At 41.2% G+C, this 16,868-nt stretch overlaps 1 protein-coding gene across 1 annotated transcript in view; it reads right to left on the minus strand.

Moving 5' to 3' along the window:
* DNA2 (DNA replication helicase/nuclease 2) overlaps nt 1-16,868 on the minus strand; it is a 46,733-nt gene that overhangs the window by 23,727 nt on the left and 6,138 nt on the right. The window contains exons 5-6 of the mRNA XM_001502598.7: nt 11,625-11,756; nt 1,137-1,356 (exon numbers count right to left, since the gene is read on the minus strand). Of these exons, the coding sequence (XP_001502648.3) occupies nt 1,137-1,356; nt 11,625-11,756 (352 nt within the window). The remainder of the gene's footprint in view (nt 1-1,136; nt 1,357-11,624; nt 11,757-16,868) is intronic.

The raw sequence follows: 16,868 nt of genomic DNA on the forward strand, positions 1-16,868 counted from the left end.
TCCTCCACCTCCAATGTCTGTGAAACTCACTAACAGGTGAAACAACAAGGTGACCTTACTGCTCATTTCCAAACTGAAAAGCTCTCCTGAAAACCTTTGGTATCTGGTACGCAATTAAGAATGGCAAGAAAGATTTCATAAGAGAAAGACTCCTTCATCCCTGATTATACAATTCAGTATTCTGAATCTGAATCTTTTATATAAAATCTGCTGCAATGACATGTGAAATTCCAAGGGCCAAATGAAATTTAAGTTAAATTACAAATGCTATGTTATTTATTATATTATTTATTCCCTTAGTAGATATTATACCATAAAAACACAATATTACTATCTTTTAGTCTTATCTTTGCTGATTTAAAAGTATCTAGAACATACCTAAGACTGCCAATGTGGAAATGTGCAGAAGGAATGAAAATAATCAGAAAACAAAATAGAACTTTATGTTAGATACATTGATTTGTTAAGTCGCTATAATTAATATAAATTTCAGATTATTTTGAAGGACAACAAAAGATTATTTTATTTATCAAAGAGAAGAAAAGATGATAAAAAACTTGAATTTAATATAATGGTAAGATATGGACCTTATTCCATTTTAGATAAACATCAATAAAATCAGATTAAAGGCTGGACATACAAGAATAAATTCACACTGATGTTTCCTAACGAGTATCCTATGTAGATGTTACCTGAAAAAAAAATAGCTCCATGGTAAATTAGCTTTTGGAAACATTAGGTTAAACATAGCTAAAACAAATTGTATTACTATATTTTTCAGAAACTTTAATAGGGTAATGTGCATCATAAAAATCTCCAAATGTACTTGGCTTCCCCTTCTCCCCAGCTTACATAGCCAAGGAATTCCTTTTTTAGGAGCATCTGTTTAGACTGATAGTTTGGCAGCATAAATTTGGCAACACTGGTTCAGCTGTTGTATTTCTTTGCTGGAGAAAGCTTTCTGCTGCAGCCATGTATACATCTATAAGACAAACTGAGTACTCTGGATATATCGCAAATTGAAAAGTACTATACGCAACTCAAATAAAAATTACCTGAATTAAAGCAAAATACATAAAGCAGACCATGTTTTTAAATGTACTGAACATTCAGAAAATTTTCTTACTAAGATTTACCTGACTACGATGTTCAATAGAATTTGATTCTTTCCCAGTTTTAAGCTCCAATGGCATTATCTTGTATTTCGTTTTACATCCTCGATGTATTTTCACCCCAACTGTAACATCTATTTTGCCCTTCAATCCAAACCTAGGGGACCAAATGCTTTCTTCAATATCCAATGAGTTTATGACCTCAATACTACATGTTGAATTATTGTTACTACCATCACTTGGCCTAAAACAAAAACAAAAACAAAAAGCAATTAGAACACTTAGCTCATTTCTCATCTGTTGGCATTGACTCTCAATTGCACATAGAAAATGTGGGCATGGGAAAGAGTCTACATATCTTTATAACAGTGATTCTCAAAGTGTGGTTCCAGGACAAGGAGCATCAGCATCACCTGGGATCTTGTTATAAATGCAAATTCTCAGGCCCCTACGTCAGACCTGCTCAATCAGAAATTCTCTGTAAGGCCTAGCAATTTAACAAACCCTCCAAGTGATTCTGATGCATGCTCAGGTTTGAGAACCACTGTCCTCTAACTCACGTAATTTAAATTTTCTTAATATTTATCACCTATCTCTTTCAGTTCATTCTTACTACAATCTTCCCAACTCAGGCCTTTGTTTTCTCAGGCCTAGATTACTACAAGTATCACAACTTGGAGTGCTGGAGCCAAAATACCAATCTGAGTATTCTGATTTGCAATTATTACACAGATTAATATGGAATGGCTTGCATGTGGTTGCACCCTGGTTAAGCAGGAGATGTGCTCCTTCATGTAACACCATATTAAACTGCCTAAGAATAAGCTGTCTTTCTCCATTATCTATGCAGTGTGGGGCTTGGTCATCCAACACTTCATCCCCACCCTTCTCTTGCAACAATCTTTGGAGGAGCTCATGTGCTCCTAGACTTCCTCATTATTTTCCTTACTTAATCATTAAATGGATCCATCTCTGTCACCAGCAATATTTAAAACTAAGTACTCAACATTGTATTTTATATTACAAAAGAGGTTCTGATTTTAATGTCTTAACTGCTAAATAAGCCAAGAGCACAGCAAAGAAGAAAAAAAGAAACATATAAATGTTGAAGCCATTAGAAGAGACGAAAATAACTTTTAAAGCCTCTTATACTTCTCTTATCTAAGACTTACTCATTTTCAGAGAAGTTATTCTGCAGAAGTTGGACAAGAGCTTTTATTAATCCTATTTTAGACTCAAAGCCATATAAAATACTAAATCTAATGGAAATCACATGAAAAGGATAAATTTTCTAGTAATAAAACATATTTTATGTCATATAAAAATCAAGATTCAGTTGCCTGGGGTTCACTGGTTTGAATCCTGGGTGCGGACATGGCATTGCTTGGGAGGCCATGCTGTGGTAGGTGTCCCACAGATAAAGTATAGGAAGATGGGCACGGATGTTAGCTCAGGGCCAGTCTTCCTCAGCAAAAAGAGAAGGATTGGCAGCAGATGTTAGCTCAGGGCTAATCTGCCTCAAAAAAAAAAAAAACCAAGTTATTCAGATAACAAAATGTCATGAGATAAAATGTTGAGACTATTAAGAAAAGGTTAAGAAGAGTTCTTGTCAAGATGGCGCTGTGAGCAGATGTTGAACTCACCTCCTCCCACAAACACAACCAGGTTACAACAATTTTAGGAAGAATCACCCTGGATTGAAAACTGAAAACTGGATAAAAAGAACCCCCACAACAAGGGACAGTCCTGACGAAAGCAGAAGAGGCAGTAACTCTGGCCAGAGAGGAAAAAAGCCACCTTTGGGAGCAGCGGAGCTTCTCAGCTGGCCAGGCGGGAGCCAACCTAAGGTACGCAGCCCTCACTGTAGGAGTGAGGTCCGGAGCGGGGGCAATACTGCTATAACCATCCTTTGGACTCAGCCCAACTGAGAGGGGGGTCTTACTGTCTGGCTTCGCTAGCTATTAACTGCAGCGCGGACACCCCAGAAAAGCTATCGGCCGAAAGCCGAAAAGATCCGGGTCTTAAAGGGCCCACGCACAAACTCACTCTTTGCAGCAACCTAAAATCACCAGAGAGAAGGCTGACTGTCCTTTGGTGAAACGAGACTCACCTGGTGGGCTCTGGGGGCATCTTGGTGAGAGGAGGATCCTCTCCGGAGACTGAGACATTGGTAGGGGCTGTTGTTCTGAGCTCCTCCAGGCATGCTGATACGGACACAGGTGGGGGCCATTGAGGTGCGTCTCTTGGGCTGTTAGCCCAGGGGTCTGCCACGCCCACTAGAGCACAGATTTAATCCAGTTCAGCCAGGGCTGGCAACCCGCCCTAGGGACTGGCCCCATCTAACAGCAAGCCCTCAGGCTACTTTTCAGCCTGCATTGACTGAGTGCCTTGATCCTCTACAGGCAGGCAAAGGTGTCTGCCTCTGTGGGGCAGGGCTTGTGTGAGGACCAGGTGGACTGTGGGGGGCACTGGGGCAGAGGTGGGGGCCTCTGCAGTGTGGCAGTGGGGTATGCTCCAGGGGGTTGAGAAGTGTGCATGGACCAGGACTGTGTTGACAGTGTATGTGGTCCAGAGGGGGGTGAGGCTTAGCAGCAGCAGCAGACTTGTGTTTCACAAATAGCCATAAAAAGGATCAGCCCCACCTTCCAAAGCCTGAAACAACTGAGTGCCTCCATGCCAAGGGCTAGCCCTACTCAGCTGCACTCCTAAGAGAACTGACAACAGCCTTGTTGGCCTCAGGCCTATCACAACTGTACGCCCCTGAGCCTAGCAACCAGCTACACTGGGTACCAACCCAATTAAGAGGACAATTGCAATAAGAGTGTGCTAATAGGAGGGACCAAGATGGCAGAGTGAGTGGTCTTCTTTGTCTCTCCCCCATCGAATCTACAACTAATTGGACATTCACCAATTAACAAAGGATATCCAGATAGCATCTCAAGATGCCTAAGAGTCTCGTGCTACTATACATCGGAAGGCGGACGGACTTCCCCCTGGGAGGAGGTAGAAATAGGTGAAAACTCTCCGACCCCCGACCCCTGGACAGCCTAGTTCCTGCAGGAGGCTCTCTTCCAGCAGACTCCCCCATAGCATCGCCACACACCAAGGGTGGGAGTGTGCACTCACCAGCGGAGCGACAGTGGAAACAGGTGACAACAGCCCTACTCAAGCTTCCCACGATTACACCTAAGGCCAGGGAGAATCCCCAGGGTCCTGCACCCACCGGCAGGGAAGGCCTCCGCTTGCCATTAGCAGGGAGACCCCGCCCAGAATCCAGAACAAGGGGAAGCTCCCAGCGGGTGGATTCCCTGACACAGCACCAGATCACAAGCTGCTGCTGGGCCCACAGTCTCCGGCGCACGAGTCGGTGCAGGGGGCGCCCAGACTTCCCGTGGACGTGCTTGGGGACTGGGTGGAGCTCCAACACCCGGCTCTGTGGCCCGGGGGGACACTCCAGGATCCTGCACCCCCCCAGTAGGGGGGGCCTCTGCTCGCCATTGGCAGGGAGGCCCCACCCAGCATTCGGAACACCAGGAAGCTCCCTAGAGCAGAATTCCCCACAAGGCAGCAGCTTACAAGCCACCACCAGGCCCACGGACTCTGGCCGTGTCCCAGATGAGGCAAGGGGCCCAGAGATCCCATGAGATCCCAGAGATCCCGTGAGAGTGGAGTGGGGCATAGTGGAGCTCCAGTGAAATGGCTACATAGCCCAGAGGGGAACTCCAGGTTCCTACAGCAGCCTCAGCGAAAGCCTCTGCACAGCAGTAGTGGAGAGGTCCCAACTGGCAATCGCAAGGCGGGAAGGCCCTGGGGCAAAAGTAGCACAGCTAAGTGAGCTAACGACAGACTGCAGAACATACCCATAGCTCTGCTGGGACCTATAGTGGACAAGTGTGATCTTGTGGGCTCTGTTAGGGACAAAGCAGCAATTACAGGTGATCCTGCTCCTGGCTGCTAGGAAAGCCCACAACACCACTGCAGACCACAAGGAGGGAGCGCGTCTAAGTGGGCTGCAACAGTAGGCACCAGCAGCCTGAGGCCCCCTTGCGATTGACCCCACAACCGACGAGGGACCCCACAGGACCACTGTGACTACAAGGAGGGGTCCAGGCCCAGTCAGTAGCAGCTGACAGGGTTCCTGGTTGGTGCAGTCTAAACAGCTGCCCCCACACACAGCAGTCACAACAAATGGAAGCAGCGACTAAACTCTATCTCTATGCAGAGGCACAAATCCACACCATCAAGCAGTATGAAATAATATATTAAATCTCCAGAACAGAAGGAAAATGATAAGCACCCAGAAAACAATTCCAAAGACAATGAAATCTATAACCTAAATGATGATGATTTCTAAACTGCCGTTATTAAAAAACTCAACGAGTTAAAAGAGAATTCAGATAGACAACTCAATGAGTTCAGGAGCTATGTCACAAAAGAGCTTGACACTATAAAGAAGAACCAATTAGAAATACTGGAGATGAAGAACACAATGGAGGAGATTAAGAAAAATCTGGACTCTCTGAATAGTAGGGTCGATAATATGGAGGACAGAATTAGCAATTTGGAGGGTAGGAATAGAGAAATGCTGCAGACAGAGGAGGAGAGAGAACTAAGACTAAAAAGAAACAAAGAAACTCTCCAAGAATTATCCAACTCAATTAGGAGATGCAACATAAGGATTATAGGTATACCAGAGGGAGAAGAGAAGAAGAAGGGGGCAGAAGGCCTGTTCAACGAAATAATAGCTGAGAACTTTCCAAACTTGGGAAGAGAGATGGAACTTCATGTGACAGAAGCCAATAAATCTCCAAACTTTATTAACGCAAGAAGACCAACCCCAAGGCATATAGTAGTGAAACTACCAAAAGTCAACGACAAAGAGAAAATACTAAGGGCAGCCAGGCAGAAGAAAATAACTTACAAAGGAAACCCCATAAGGCAGATTTCTCAGGAGAGGCCTTACAGGCTAGAAGAGAATGAAATACTCAAAACTCTGAAGGACAAAAACCTGCAGCCAAGAATACTCTACCCAGTGAAAATATCCTTCAAATACGATGGAGAAATAAAAACTTTCCCAGATAAACAAAAGTTAGGGGAGTTCATCGCCACAAAACCTCCTCTTCAAGAAATGCTCAGGAAGAACCTCATTCCTGAGAAATCAAAAAAAGGAAAGGGGTTACAAAATCCAGAACAAAGGAGAGAAGCAGAAGGACAATAACACAAAGTAACAGCTCTCCATCAGGACAAAATGCAAAAGAACCAGAAAACAAGTGATAAAATGGCAACAGTAGTCCCCCACGTTTCAATAATCACTCTAAACATGAATGGATTGAACTCTCCAATCAAAAGGCACAGAGTGGCAGGATGGATCAAACAACAAGATCCAACAATATGCTGCCTCCAGGAAACACACCTCAGCCCCAAAGACAAACACAGACCCAAAGTGAAGGGATGGAAGACAATACTCCAAGCTAATAATGAACAAAAGAAAGCAGGTGTTGCCATACTTATATCAGACAAAGTAGACTTCAAAGCAAAACAGATTAAGAGAGACAAAGGGGGCAGTATATAATGATAAAAGGGATGCTCCACCAAGATGACATAACACTTATAAATACATACGCACCTAACACAGGAGCACCAAAATTCATGAAGAAACTATTAACAAAACTAAAAGGAGACATCAACAGCAATACAGTAATAGTAGGGGACCTCAACACCCCATTAACACCAATGGACAGATCATCCAGACAGAAAATCAACAAGGAAATTATAGAATTAAATGAAAAATTAGATGAGATGGACCTAATAGATATATATAGGACACTTTATCCAAAAACAGCAGGTTACACATTCTTCTCAAGCGTGCATGGAACATTCTCAAGGATAGACCGTATCTTGGGAAACAAAGCAAGCATCAATAAGTTCAAGAGGGTTGAAATAATATCAAGCATCTTTTCTGATCATAATGCTATGAAACTAGAAATCAACTACAAGAATAAAGCTGGGAAAGGGCCAAAAATGTGGAGACTAAACAACATGCTACTGAACAAACAATGGATTATTGAAGAAATTAAAGAAGAAATCAAACATTATCTGGAGACAAATGAAAATGAAAATACACTGTACCAAATGATTTGGGACGCAGCAAAGGCAGTCCTAAGAGGGAAATTCATTGCAATACAGGCTCACCTCAATAAGCAAGAAAAATCTTACATAAACAACCTCAAACGACACCTAACGGAATTAGAAAAAGAAGAACAAAGCCCAAAGTCAGTAGAAGGAAGGAAATAATAAGAATTAGAGCAGAAATAAATGATATTGAAACAAAAAAGACAGTAGAAAGGATCAATGAAACAAAGAGTTGGTTCTTCGAAAAAATTAACAAAATCGACAAACCCTTAGCCAGACTCACTGAAAAAAGAGAGAGAAGTCTAAAATAAATAAAATTAGAAACAAGAGAGGAGAAATCACAACAGATACTGAAGAAATACAAAGGATCATAAGAGAATACTATGAAAAACTATATGCCAACAAACTGAACACCCTAGAAGAAATGGATAAATTCCTAGACTCATACAACGTACCCAAACTGAATCAGGAAGAAATAGAGAATCTGAATAGACCAATCACAAGTAAAGAAATAGAAACAGTAATCAAAAACTTCCCCCAAAATAAGAGTCCAGGACCAGACGGCCTCTCTGGAGAATTCTACCAAACATTCAAAGAAGATTTAATACCTATCCTTCTCAAACTGTTTCAGATAATAGAGGAAGATGGAGCACTCCCTAATACATTCTATGAAGCCAACATCACCCTGATCCCCAAACCTGACAAGGACAACACAAAGAAGGAAAACTACAGGCCAATATCACTGATGAACATAGATGCAAAAATCCTCAACAAAATTTTGGCAAACCAAATACAGCAATATATCAAAAACATTATACACCATGATCAAGAGGGATTTATACCAGGGACACAGGGATGGTTCAACATCTGCAAGTCAATCAACGTGATTCACTACATCAACAAAATGAGAAACAAAAACCACATGATCATCTCAATAGATGCAGAGAAAGCATTCAACAAGATCCAACATCCATTTATAATAAAAACCCTCAATAAAATAGGTATAGAAGGAAAGCACCTCAACATAATAAAGGCCATATATGACAAACCCACAGCCAACTTCATACTCAACAGACAAAAACTGAAACCCATCCCTCTCAGAACAGGAACAAGCCCACTTTCGCCACTCTTATTCAACATAGTACTGGAGGTGTTGGCCAGAGCAATTCGGCAGGAAAAAGAAATAAAAGGAATCCAAATAGGCAACGAAGAAGTAAAACTCTCGCTGTTTGCAGACGACATGATCTTATATATAGAAAACCCCAAAGAATCCATAGAAAAACTATTAGAAACAATCAACAGCTACAGCAAAGTTGCAGGGTATAAAATCAACATACATAAATCAGTAGCATTTCTATACGCTAACAATGAACTAACAGAAAAAGATTTCAAGAACTCAATCCCATTCACGATCGCAACAAAAAGAATAAAATACCTTGGGATAAATTTAACCAAGGAAGTGAAAGACCTATACAACGAAAACGACAAGACCTTCGTGAAAGAAATTGACGATGACATAAAGAGATGGAAAGACATTCCATGCACATGGATTGGAAGAATAAACATAGTTAAAATGTCCATACTACCTAAAGCAATCTACAGATTCAATGCTATCCCAATCAGAATTCCAATGTCATTCTTTACAGAAATTGAACAAAGAATCCTAAAATTCATATGGGGCAACAAAAGACCCTGAATTGCTAAAGCAATCCTGAGAAAGAAGAACAAAGCTGGAGGCATCACAATCCCTGACTTCAAAACATACTACAAAGCTACAGTAATCAAAACAGCATGGTACTGGTACAAAAACAGATACACAGATCAACGGAACAGAATTGAAAGCCCAGAAATAAAACCACACATCTATGGATAGCTAATCTTTGACAAAGGAGCTGAGGGCCTACAATGGAGGAAAGAAAGTCTTTTCAACAAATGGTGCTGGGAAAACTGGACAGCCACATGTAAAAGAATGAAAATCAACCATTCTTTTTCACCATTTACTAAAATAAACTCAAAATGGATCAAAGACCTAAAGATTAGGCCTGAAACAACAAGTCTTCTAGAAGAGAACATCGGCAGTACACTCTTTGACATCAGCTTCAAAAGAATCTTTTTGGACACCATAACCCCTCACATGAGGGAAACAATAGAAAGAATAAACAAACAGGACTTCATCAGACTAAAGAGCCTCTTCAAGGCAAGGGAAAACAGGATTGAAACAAAAAAAAAGCCCACTAATTGGGAAAAAATATTTACAAGTTATTTATCCAACAAAGGGTTAATCTCCATAATATATAAAGAACTCACACAACTCAACAATAAAAAATCAAACAACCCAATCACAAAATGCGCAGGGGACATGAACAGACATTTCTGCAAAGAAGATATACGGGTGGCCAATAGACACATGAAAAGATGCTCATCATCACTAATCATCAGGGAAATGCAAATCAAAACTACACTAAGATATCACCTTACACCTGTTAGAATGGCAAAAATATCCAAAACCAAGAGTGACAAATGTTGGAGAGGCTGTGGAGAAAAGGGATTACTCATACACTGTTGGTGGGAATGCAAACTGCTGCAGCCACTGTGGAAAACAGTATGGAGATTCCTCAAAAATTTAAGAATACAAATACCTTGTGACCCAGCCATCCCACTACTGGGTATCTATCCTAAGAACCTGAAATCAGCAATTCCAAAAGTTCCATGCGCCCCTATGTTCACTGCAGCATTATTCACAATAGCCAAGTCATGGAACCAACCTAAGTGCCCAGCAACTGATGATTGGATAAAGAAGATGTGGTATATATATACAATGGAATACTACCCAGCCATAAAAAAGGACAAAGTCATCCCATTCACAACAACATGGATAGACCTTGAGGGTATTATGTTGAGTGAAATAAGCCAGACAGAGAAAGATGAACTCTGTATGACTCCACTCATAGGTGGTAGTTAGCATATGGACAAAGAGAACTGATCGGTGGTTGCCAGGGGAAAGGGGGGTGGGGGGAGGGCACTAGGGGTGAAGTGGTGTACCTACAACATGACTAATAATGATGTACAACTGTAATTTCACAGGGATGTTAACTTTCATAACCTTAATAAAAAAAAAGAAAAGGTTAAGAATATTAATATAAATGGAAGTTGTGCCTATTTAAAGAAAAATAAAATGTTGCCTATTTTTAAAAAAAGGAAATCACAGGGCCAGCCCAGTGGTGTACTGGTTGAGTTCACATGCTCCACTTTGGCAGCCCAGGGTTCTCAGGTTCAGATCCCAGGCGCAGACCTACATATTGCTCATCAAGCCACGCTGTGGCGGCATCCCACATACGAAACGGAGATGGGCACAGATGTTAGTTAGCTCAGTGACAATCTTCCTCAAGCAAAATGAGGAAGATTGGCAACAGATGTTAGCTTAGGGTCAACCTTTCTTACCAAAAAACCCAAGAAATAAGACCAAAACCCTCTGCACAAACTCTCCAGTGACTTCTCACCTAATGAGAACAGCAGTCAAAGTCCTGACACTGCTGACGAGGCCCCAAGAGAGCTACTTCTGCTCTCTTTCCCACCTCACTCTGCTCCAGCCACAATAGCAGGTACACATCACCTACAAGGCTTTTGCCTGAAATACTCTTCCTGGAGAGAGCTGCCTAGCTCCCTCCTTCATTTCTTTCAGGCTTCTGCTCAATGTCACCTTAACAGAGAGGCCTTTCATGACCATTCTACAGAAATAATATGTCCCACCGCATCGCCGACTCTCCTTTCCTTCTTACCCTCCCCACGATTCCACACAGCACTGACCACAATCTGGCACCCTGTCACTTGTTCAGTCGTATAGCAGCGCAGTGAAGTCAGTGGCTTTTTTTCCCCCACTACTATAATCCCAGCACCTAGAATATTACTTGGCACATATTAGGCACTCAATAAATATTTGCTGAATGGGTAAATAATGGAAAAGAAAAAAAGTATTACCTATAAATGTATATCAATGCTACTTTAAGGGGGAAAAAAGTAAAAAACAAACCCAATGCCAAACAGTATGTAACAGAGTCTATATATGACAGTAACAGAGAAATACAAATGAAATTAGGACCCCCAAAATATCTACAAATTGATTATTTTATTAAAAAAACATAGCTCCAAAAGAAATACCTACATAAAAAAATTATAAGGTTTTATTACAATGAAAGCAGAATTTTCTATTCATCAGATTATGTTTTGTCCTTGAAAGACACTCAGGACTATAATTTATAAAATAAGTAAACAAAAAGCTTAGTTGTAGTAACTTGACTTTTACAAGGCTTTAATGCAACATACGGAATAGAAGCCTGGTCTGAACATATAAACAGCATATAAACAAAACGAGTTTCTTACAGAGAGAACTGCATCTGAGGGAGGTCAGCTGAAGTGTATTTATGCATGAAATCTCCAGCCCATTTAGAAAATGAAGGCAGGTAGTCCTCTACTTCTTGTTTTATTTCATCTTGATTCAGATTTAAACGGTACCTGCAAAAGTAAGAGATTAAATACGGAAGAATAAATATGAAAAAAGTAAATAAGGACAAAAATACCCAAATAAGCAACCCAAGAACCCATTAACTAATTAATGGATAAACAATGATATATACGTACAATGGAATATTATTCAGCCCTAAAAGGAAGACAGCAGAGCCCTATGGATCCTCTAAAAGAGCTGGTTCAGCAGGGAAGACAAACTTAGCAGCCCTGGCTCTGCCAAGATTGCTTCTCCTGAGCACAACAGCAGCCTCAAGTAGAAACAGAAATCTCACACCTGTCAGAATGGCTATTATCAAAAAGACTACAAATTACAAGTTGGTGAGGATGTGGAGAACAGAGAACCCTAATACACTGTTGGTGAGAATGTAAATTTGTGCAGCCACTATGGAAAACAGTATGGAAGTTCCTCAAAAAATTGAAAATAGAACTACCATACAATCCAGCAATTCCACTTCAGGGTATGTATCCAAAGAAAACAAAAATTCAAAAAGATATGTGCACCCCTATGTTCACTGCAGCATCATCTACAATAGCCAAAATATGGAAGCAACCTAAGTGTTCATTGATAGATGAATGGATAAGGAAGATGTGGTGTATATATACAATGGAATATTAATCAGCCATAAAAAAGAATGAAATCTTGCCATTTGCACAAACATCATTGGACCTAGAGGGTATTATGCTAATAAGTTAGATAAAGAAAGACAAATACCATATGATTTCACTTATATGTGGAAGCTAAAAAAACAAAACAGAAACAGACTCATACAGACAAAGAACAAACTGTTGGTTGCCAGAGGGGAGAGGTAGGCAGATGAGTGAAATACGTGAAGGGGATTCACAGGTACAAACTTCAAGGGGCTGGCCCGGTGACAGTGGTTAAGTTCACGCGCTCTGCTTCGTCAGCCCGGGGTTCATGGATTCAGATCCCAGGTGCAGACCTACACACCGTTCATCAAGCCATGCTGTGGCAGCATCCCATATGCAAAATAGAGGAAGACTGGCACAGATGTTACCTCAGCAACAATCTTCCTCACCAAAAGGAAGAAGGAAAAAAAGGTACAAACTTCTAGAAATAAAATAAATAGGTCACAGGGATATAATGTACAGCATGAGGAATACAGTCAGTAATAGTGTAATAACTTTGCATGGTGACAAATGGTAACTAGACATATTATGGTGATCATTTTGTAATGTATAAAAATATCAAAGCATTACATTGTACACCTGAAACTAATATAATATTGTCTGTCAATTATACTTCAATAAAAATGAATAATTAGGGCCGACCCCGTGGCCGAGTGGTTAAGTTCATGCACTCCACTTCCACGGCCCAGGGTTTCGCCGGTTCAGATCCTGGCCGCGGACATAGCACCACTCATCAGGCCATGCTGAGGTGGCATCCCACATGCCACAACTAGAAGGACCCACAACTACAATATACAACTATGTACCAGGGGAATTTGGGGAGAAAAAGCAGTAAGAGAAAAGAAAAAGAAGATTGGCAACAGTTGTTAGCTCAGGTGCCAATCTTTAAAAAAAAAATTAAGAATTTTAAACAAAGAGGTGAAATTTCTCAAGCCAGGGAGCAACTGCTGATGCCAAAGTGCCCCATACAATCACACACTCAGACTACCAGAGCCAAAGGATATCCTTCCAAAAAGGTATTTGAAAACTAGGAACTTCCAGTGGATAAACATGAGGTAAGCGATGATGAGGAGAGGGAAACGAGGACTCATATACTGCCGGCAGAAATGTAAACCGGAACAATGCCTATCCAGAGCAATTTGGCAGTATAGACCAAAATTTTAAATGTACCCAGACTGGATCCTGTCCTAGAGGGGCAAAAATGCTACAAAGAACATTACTGGACAAAACTGAAATGTGAACAGGTCAGACAAAAGTATTCTACCAATATTAAATTTCCTGAAGTGGATAACTGTACTGTGTTTACATAAAAGAAAATCTTGGGCTGGCCCGGTGGCGCAGCGGTTAAGTGCGCATGTTCCGCTTCTTGGCGGCCCAGGGTTTGCCAGTTCAGATCCTAGGTGAGGACATGGCACTGCCTGGCAAAAGCCATGCTGTGGTAGGCGTCCCATTTATAAAGTAGAGGAAGATGGGCATGGATATTAGCTCAGGGTCAGTCTTCCTCAGAAAAAAGAGGAGGATTGGCAGCAGTTAGCTCAGGACTAAGCTTCCTCAAAAAAAAAAAGAACAAAAGAAAGAAAGAAAATCCTTACTCTTAGGAAATACACAGTTAAGTATGCATTATGGTTTTTTACCCCATGGACATGAGCCCTGAGCCCACTTGGCTCAGTGTCAGCGAGAACGTGTCATGAGCAAAGTCCTTGGCCAGCAGCAGGCTGACGCGCCAGGCACTGAGGCCACACCTGGCCTAACGAAGGTCACCACGTGCCTGGCCCCAGCCATCAGAGTGGTCTGGGCAGAAGAAGACCACAGAGAGGGTGAGGGTGAGTAGAGCCAGCTCTGCCCCCTGCAGTAGGAGCCCCTGAGCCCACAGGGCACCCTAGGATGTCCAGGGCTCTGCTCAGCCTGCACTGTGACCTGTGCCTTCGTGACATACAGCCTCTCATGTATACCGTGATGTATACTACTTAATCTTTGAAAGAGAATCTGCACAAACATACATATATAACAGGTCAATCTGAGAAAAGAGCATACGGATGTTCTCTGTACTAATCTTGCAACTTTTCTCTAAATTTGAAATTATTTCCAAATAAGAAGAATTTTTAAAGCACATATCCTGTGGCCTAAGAATTCCATTTCTAAGTACTGAGCCCAGATATATGCCTGCACAGGTATGAAATAAAAGATACACAAAGGTATTTATCATAGCATTGCTAATAAAAGCAAAGACTGAACTGCCAAGGGGATACTTAAATAAATTACAGTACACCCATACAATAAAACATTATACCACTATTAATTAAAAATAAGATAGCTCAATGAGTGCAGATATGGAATAATCACCAAGATTTCATCTTCCTACACAATAATGTGTATGGTATGCTACATAACAAACAAGATATAAATATACATATATGCATACTATCACATAGAAATGTTTGAAATCCTCTTGGAAGGACATACAAGAGACTGGTAACAGTGGCTGCCTCTGGGGAAGGAAGTGGGAACTAGGAGAACACAGGTAAAAAGGACTTATTTTTTATTGTGTGTCCTCTTGTACTATTACAATAACGTATGGTGTGCATTAATTTATAACCTACTTAGAAATAATTTATTATTGGAAAAAAAGAACCTGGACAATTGGGTAATCTTTTTCCTCAATAAATTTCTACAACCATCCTGGAATCATTCTTCATTGTTATGATCTCCTTAGGTGGATTCTTCCAAGCATTTTACTTTTACAGACCAGGACTCTTTTTAAAGTTTCCAAACCAGCCTATACTGGTTATTTAATGTCTTCGGCATTTAAATTCTCCCTTTTTAATTTTAGTCAAGTGACAGCAAATTGACATGTAACACCCTGGTCTTTCCTGAGATTATCAAGGTATTTAATAATTATTAAGGTATGATCTTCAGGTCTAGACTTTTACTGACATAATGAGAGGGTAGAGTTGAACAGATCTTTCTCCGTTCTAAGGGAGAAGGGTCTATGAAAGAGGGTAGAAAAGAATTCTGGAGGCCAGCCTGGTGGCATAGTGGTTAAGTTCACGCACTCTGCTTCAGCAGCCCTGGGTTTGCGAGTTCAGATCCCAGGCACAGATGTAGCACAGCTCATCAAGTCACACTGTGGCAGCATCCCACGTAAAACAGAGGAAGATTGGCACAGAAGTGAGCTCAGCAACAATCTTCCTCAAACAAAAAGAGGAAGATTGGCAACAGATGTCAGCTTGGGGCCACTCTTCCTCACAAAAAATAAAAAAAGAAAAGAAAAGAACTCTGAACCTATTATTTTAGTATTTGGGAATTTAAAAAAGCATTCTCTTGGGGCCAGCCCTACGGCCAAGTGGTTGGGTTCGTGAGCTCCACTTCAGTGGCCTGGGGTTTCGCTGGTTCAGATCCTGGGTGTGGTCATGGTGCTGCTTGTTAGCCCATGCTGGGGTGGCATCCTGCATGGCACAACTGGAGGGACTTGCAACTGGAATATACAAATACGTACTAGGGAACTTTGGGGAGAAGGAGAAAGAAAAAAAGAAAAAAGACTGGCAACAGGTATTAGCTCAGGTGCCAATCTTAAAAAAAAAAAGCATTCTCTTGAACAGGATTGATATTACTATGGATGGGCAATAATTATGAGGGAATTACTATTTTCATAATTATGAAATGAAACATATTTTTCCTTATTAACTTAGAATATCATGATAAATAACATTATTCAGTGATACCCAAGGATCTGCTAAGAATGCATTCTCTCCAAAATTCTGACCTTCAGTCTTTTATTTATTTATTTATCTATCTATTTATTTAGAGGAAGATTAGCCCTGAGCTAACATCTGCTGCCAATCCTTCTCTTTTTGCTGAGGAAGACTGGCCCTGAGCTAACATCCATGCCCATCTTTATGCCCCCCTCTACCTTATATGGGGGACACCTGCCACAGCATGGCTTGACAAGTGGTGCATAGGTCCACACCCCAGATCCGTACCAGCAAACCCCAGGCCACAGAAGCAGAACGTGCAAACTTAACCACTACGACACTGGGCCAGCGCCCCCCAGTCTTATATTTTTTAAAATAGTTTCCTCTTTCCTACATCGTAATGAAACCATCAACTCTCACGTTACGTGACTAGGAAGGTGCCTCTCTGCTGCATCTTGGAAATCAGATAACTAAGACTTTTAGATATTAGTGAAAAATAGTAACAGATGCTGAGAGTATGAAAGACGTTCCATTATGTAAGGTGCACAAGGTTTAACACATCAACCTCATGAATCCTGAGCAAGGCTGCTCTCAGAAACCTTGTTTTCCTTCATCCCTGTATTCAAGTTGGGTTTTAGACTAATCAGGGTGCCTGATATCTGAATATCTGTGGTGGTTTAAAATATGCCCACAAATTCTTTGACACTCCCTTCAAAAGATGGCACCCAATTCTCTACCCCTGAGAGAGAGGTGGACTTAG

The sequence above is a fragment of the Equus caballus genome, chromosome 1, assembly GCF_041296265.1.
Source record: "Equus caballus isolate H_3958 breed thoroughbred chromosome 1, TB-T2T, whole genome shotgun sequence".
In the NCBI taxonomy this organism is placed as follows: Eukaryota; Metazoa; Chordata; class Mammalia; order Perissodactyla; family Equidae; genus Equus; species Equus caballus.